Source organism: Priapulus caudatus, unplaced genomic scaffold, assembly GCF_000485595.1.
Source record: "Priapulus caudatus unplaced genomic scaffold, Priapulus_caudatus-5.0.1 Scaffold305, whole genome shotgun sequence".
In the NCBI taxonomy this organism is placed as follows: domain Eukaryota; kingdom Metazoa; phylum Priapulida; class Priapulimorpha; order Priapulimorphida; family Priapulidae; genus Priapulus; species Priapulus caudatus.
In genome coordinates, this window is record NW_014577366.1 from 133,986 (window position 1) to 139,937 (window position 5,952).

A 5,952-nucleotide genomic window follows, 5' to 3' on the forward strand; every position below is an offset into this window, starting at 1 on the left:
TGTGTGTGTGTGTGTGTGTGTGTGTGTGTGTGTGTGTGTGTGTGTGTGCACGCACGTGTGTAGCTAGGGTGTTAGCGCGCAGATGTAGACACCTACTCGGATCAATCTCCTCTTCCTCGCTGATGTCAACTTCGTCCGACTCCGAATCGCTGCTGCTCTTCCTGTCGAACACGATCGGGCTGATGTCCCGCTTCTTCCTCTTCCTGTCATGTCGCCCGGACTCCCTTGTTCCCGCCATCCCTTCTCCATCACGATCTCTCCTGTCGCCTGCGAGAACCGGTTACATCAATCATTGCACACGGTAACGTAAATCATTATGCCCATACACATCTTTACAAAGTAATCATGTTCAAACAGTTTGCACCATTATATTATAAAACCGTGTGGTCAACACACGTTTCACCAACTGCTTCCCGACCATCCGTCCTAAAGGGTACTATTCACCCTAAACAGAGGGAGGGGGGGGGTCATTGTGAGAAACATAACACACAGTTACATTCCAATACAGTTACATTCATAATTCACAGACTATTAATCTAAGACGCCACAAATTTGGAATGAAGTGCAAAACTCGTGACATTTCAGAGGAATACGTTTCTGACAACCGTTGTTCCGTCCACAGCCCTAGTGGGCGAAACAGTCGAAGGCAATCCCTAACCACGCATCTGCGATGACAAACAGCCGAAACGTGACTCTGGCCTCTATTTCATGCGTCTCTAACACACACACACACGGGTCGGCTGGTTACGATGGGTCCCTCGCTGCTACCTCACACGCGCGTCTGCTTCCGCACAGTCTCTGTGACGCCGCTCTCACCGTGTCTGTATCCGGAGGCCTTCTGCGCGGAGCGCGACGACGAGAACGGTGGCACCACATCGCTGTCACTGCTCGACGAATCGTCGCTGCTGTCGAGAGACGTGCTCGCCTCGCTGCGTGTGTCGTACTCGTTGCTGTGACCACCGGCGCCCTCTCCCGCGCTGCCCGTCGACGCGCCCTCCGCCATCTTCTCCGTCTTCACGCGCACCTTCTCGGCGGAGGCAGTGGTGCCAGCTCCGCCAGCCAGTTTTGCGGCGACCTTCTCCGATTCGTTGCCTGCGGATGAATGGACAGTAGTTAGGCGTCACGGTCGAATAAAACACGAGGGGTAGGGGTGACTGCTGGGATTGACGGAGGAGAAGGTGACTGCATACGTGCATGTACGCAACCTTTAAAAAACAAACCGAGTTTGCACCTTAACACAAGCACGCGACCTTTAAAAAACAAACCTGAATTTATATCTAGATACATGTATGCACCTCTTCAAAAACAAACTTGAAATTATACCTAGATATATATGCATGTAACCCTTAAAAAACAATCCAGGTTTATAACTTGATGCACGCATAAAACTTTTAAAAAGCAGACGGCACCTAGTGGATACATGCAGGGAAAAAATTTCTTTTTTTTCACGGGAGCTCTTTTTCAAGTCTGGAAAAAATAGCTCTCGTCAAAAATTTCAAGGGAGCTATTTTGACCCGCACGGGAGCGATTTCGGAGGTTTGAAGAGCGAATCGCTCATCGCTCCCGTGTATTTTTTACCCTGGATACCTGTCTTGTGATCTTTCTTCGAGACGACTTCCTTTGTGGCCTTTGCTTCCTTCCGCTTCTCGGATGCGGGGGCTTTCTGCTGCGGCGCGCTCGGCTTAGCTGCTGCTTTCTTCATAGGCTTTGTCTCCTGGTGCTTCCTCTCCAGTTGTGGTGACGGCTTCGGTTGAGGTTTGGTCGGCTCTGTATGGAAAAACAACGTGAACACATCCCGCATGTATTATGCACTAGCGGCGGGACGATTCACTGTCTGATGTATCGACGCACCATGACACAAGCCCTGACGTTACACGCATCGACACGTCTGATCATTCTCGATACACGTATCGATACTCTACTGCATAAAATCATTTGGTAGCATAATTTCATCAGAAAGCAAAAGTGATGTGACACAACTTGCAGTTCAATAGCAGTTGTTCACTAGTTGCTGATTTGTAAGCGTTCACATGATCGGTTGAGATGAGAGACCCAGATGAGGGGATGGTTTGCTAGATAGTTTCTCGTAAAAGTATCGTGTAATGTATTGTAAGTAATTGTATCGTTAAAGGTGTATCGTGATACGGATCGTATCGTGAGTTACCCATATCATCCCACCCCCAATTACGTACGTCTTCTATTACATCATCTATGACAAGGTGAAGAATTCGCCGTAATCGCAAAAAAAAAGGAATTTCGCTTAAATTTTAGCAAGAGGCGCATCGCACTAAAAACTGGCATTACTTTTGTCTTTAGACGGGGTCGCTGGCTTGACAGCGACCTTTGTCTTCGAGGTTGCAGCTTCCTTCTGCTGCTCCGTTTTTGGTTTCTCTTTCCCTTTCCCTGCGTCGGACTCCTTCCCCACTGTAGCCTTCATGGATGAGTTATTGGCGAGCTCTTTGCTAGCAAGGGGAGCGGGTGCTTTCTCCGTTACTTTTTGCTTGGCAGCTGGCTGTTCAGTCTTTGTCTTATCTCCTGACTTCTTCTGCTCTGTTACCTTGAGTGAAGCTTTTGTATCCTGTCAGATTTAAAACATGCTAATCAGGTACTACAATAATATGGAACCAGGGTCCTGGTATCCAAATGGAAGCATTTAAAGCATACCTGTGCAGACAAGACCCAATGTTATACTCACTGCTGAAGACGTCTATAAAATAATTATGGAAACACAATTTGCTTGCTGCATTGCTGTAAATTTTATGGACAAGCTGAAATAGAAAAAACAACATTACCCCCACCCCTTCACACACACACGCAGTTACGTTTGATGGAGTTACTCATCTGTGTATCACCATCACGTACCACAGCCTTTAGCTGCGCTGACTTGGTTTTCTCCTCCGCTTTAGCAGACAACACTTCCTTTTTCACGTGCGTCTTAGACGCGTCAGCTTTGTTCTTCGGCACGGGCGAAGACGACGGCTTTTTCTTACTATTGCTTGTTGCAGTCTTAGCACTAGCAACCTTGTGCGCGTCGGCTTTCTGGCCCGAAGGTGCCACACTTGCAGTTTTTGTCTTAGCAGCTGTGGGCTTTGTCACCGACTTGCTGCTCAATTTCTTCACACTCTGCGTCTTCCCTGTTTTTGCGGCAGAGCTGTGCGAGGTCGTGCTCTTCCCTGCATGAAAATAAAATGCGACCGGATCACACGCTAGCCATGTCGCAAACTAAACATTCGTACACGTCATTATATTTATTCACCTTAGCCGGTTGCTCATAAAAACAGGACTTTAATACAATTACCATTAACTGTTCAGACATTTTGAATTGTTGCAACAAACGCATATTATAAGTCACGGTCACTCATGCTTACACCTCAATGCTACCACGTAACATACCCTCGAAGCCAACTTGTTAAATATCTATAAAGTAATCCAGTGCATACCACCATGTACGACATGGTAATGCAGGGCATGAAATTCAGATTTTTTGCAGTGGCCCAGAGTAACAGCAGTTTTTTTACCAGCCCTCACAATTTGTTTTGTTTGTTTCAAAAATAAAGATAAGACTTTCACCGACTCTTGCTCATCCGAAAAATGTTGTAGTGTGCGGCATCGCATAGTAGCTGTTGAACAGACTGTAATGCAGATCGTGAATAATGTCCGAAGTGTTTTTGTCAATGTCATGTTTCACGTGTGCAGTCTCGATTTCAAATTTGTAAAATGTTGCTAAATTATGGTGTGATACCCTTCAGGTAAAACAGCAATGTAGGCTATTTGCTCATTAATGCTATACTCGCTAACACAGCAGCTGAAACTACCGGCTCGGAGGGCCGGTGTTTTGACAATGTTACTGGCCCTCTAAATAATTTGCCGGCATATGCCGATGGGCTGGTGTTAATTTCGCGCCCTGGTATCGTTTGCCTTAGTATGACACCTCTCTTGCTACACATCATCTTCCCGCGTCATACGAGCATGCACAACGGGCAATCAGTAACGTCGTCCAACGCCCGCGCGAGACGTACCTACTGGTTTCTTGTCCTCGCTCGCCAGTTCGGCAGCCAAGTCATCGTCGCCCACATTAGTATCCAGGATGTCATTCAGTACGTTTACAAGTTCTGCCTGCTCGCCTGCAATTGGGAAATAAAATGGGCGCCTACAGATGCCGCTAACACGTTTACCGTCACTGCAGTTTTGTTGATCAATTTGCCCGCTGACACCGTTAAAACTCTCAGTTTTGCTGCGTATTGACATCGTAGTTATTTCCAACAGTTTATCGTACTGCCAAATGCTGTGTCCTCACAATGTATCAAGAAGAACAGAACATGTAGTTTTACTTTCACTAAGTTCTGACTGCCTTCATCACTGTGACGATTCTATCAATGGAAGTGAAATCGCAAGCAAACGATGTGATCAGAACTTGGAATGTACTACTATTAAAGGCATAATAGGTCCATTGATTATGCAATGTTAACAAATGCTAGAGTAACTGGCACCTTGTGTAGTTAATAAGTACATTACCTTATAGCCAAACGCGTATTAGTTTGTCGAATATCACTGCTAATTACTAAGAAATGTCTAATTGAAATCCGTAAATCTGGTAATCTGGCGTAAATGCTATAAATTGTTTGCCAAGCAAAATAGCCTCGAAACGGTTAGGTGACGTCACATGTTGCTACGGGTGTTGAGCAGAGAATTGTTTGTCCCGGGATGCTTATAACGACCATAGCGACTAATGAGCTCCTAGAATGTATCTCTGGGTGTATTCTCGGTATTGAGGCACAAGTAAATAACCATGGGTGCTAATGAACCGGTACCCACATGTCTTCAATTTGGACACAGGTGTATTCGTTTGACCAATATATGTAAATATGCGTAGTGCCATCTGCTTTCCATGTTTAGTCTGTGGCTGTGGTTAGTTCATTACAATCAGAGCTACTGTTACGTATACAGTTACGGTACTGTGCTATCGCTAGCATTAGGTACGGCCGAGCATGCGTGCGAAAATGTCCGGTGCACTATAAATCTGTATCACACCCGCTTCGCCTTGAAAGTGAAACTGTAAACTGTAAACATTTCTTGGACTGCGGATTTCAATTAGACATTTCTTAGTAACCAGCAGTGATATTGGACAAACTAATACGCGTTTGGCTATAAGGTAATGTACTTATTAACTACACAAGGTGCCACTTACTCTAGCATTCGTCAAGATTGCATAATCAATGGACCTATTATGCCTTTAATTTTAGTACGCGAGAACACACACATGCGCACACGTACATAATAGGCTACTCGCAATAACGTTAAAGAGAATATTTCGATCCCACAAAATTGACATCACAAATGTGACTATTGTATTACCTGCTGAAGTAACTCCCAAATTCGTCAATACGGATTCTGCGACATAGCCTGATGTTTCATCGTCCATTCTATCCCGAGGCTGGACGACATCCACGGCCAAAGACTGATGGAAAAGTTAACTGTACACTGGATTCGTACTAGAAAAAAAAATCAGATTTCAGTATTCGAACGGTGATAGTAAAAACATGCAATTTCGGAAATAAAGCACACAACCAAACATGCCACAGAGACAAGGTTGTCAAATGCACAGTTTACTCTCTATGTGGACAACATGGGATAAGTTTTACTTTACGACCACAGCACTTACAAAACAAGTGCCGCAGAGCGACAGCGCTCAACTGACGTGTACTGTAGCCAGGTATTCTTCTGATAAACTCACTGGCAACCGAATCAAGTGCGCCCTCCTGCCACCGCGTTCGCGCTCAGAGCATATATCTAGGTTACTACTAATACAGATCTAAAATCTATGATAGGCTTTGCTATACCTACTCGTGGTACAGTAATAAAGATATCGCTAGTAACTTTAATGACTTCGCTATATTAACATGTTATCATGGATATGCGTCGAGCGCGAGCGTAGTGGTGGTGGTGGGGGAG

General features: G+C 45.3%; 1 protein-coding gene across 1 annotated transcript in view; it reads right to left on the reverse strand.

Annotated features, from left to right (window-relative positions):
• Positions 1–5,952, reverse strand: part of LOC106808796 (YTH domain-containing protein 1-like) — a 24,455-nt gene that overhangs the window by 14,070 nt on the left and 4,433 nt on the right. The window contains exons 2-8 of the mRNA XM_014811649.1: positions 5,356–5,492; positions 4,020–4,124; positions 2,863–3,173; positions 2,305–2,578; positions 1,579–1,767; positions 817–1,092; positions 97–267 (exon numbers count right to left, since the gene is read on the reverse strand). Of these exons, the coding sequence (XP_014667135.1) occupies positions 97–267; positions 817–1,092; positions 1,579–1,767; positions 2,305–2,578; positions 2,863–3,173; positions 4,020–4,124; positions 5,356–5,422 (1,393 nt within the window). The 5' untranslated portion in view covers positions 5,423–5,492. The remainder of the gene's footprint in view (positions 1–96; positions 268–816; positions 1,093–1,578; positions 1,768–2,304; positions 2,579–2,862; positions 3,174–4,019; positions 4,125–5,355; positions 5,493–5,952) is intronic.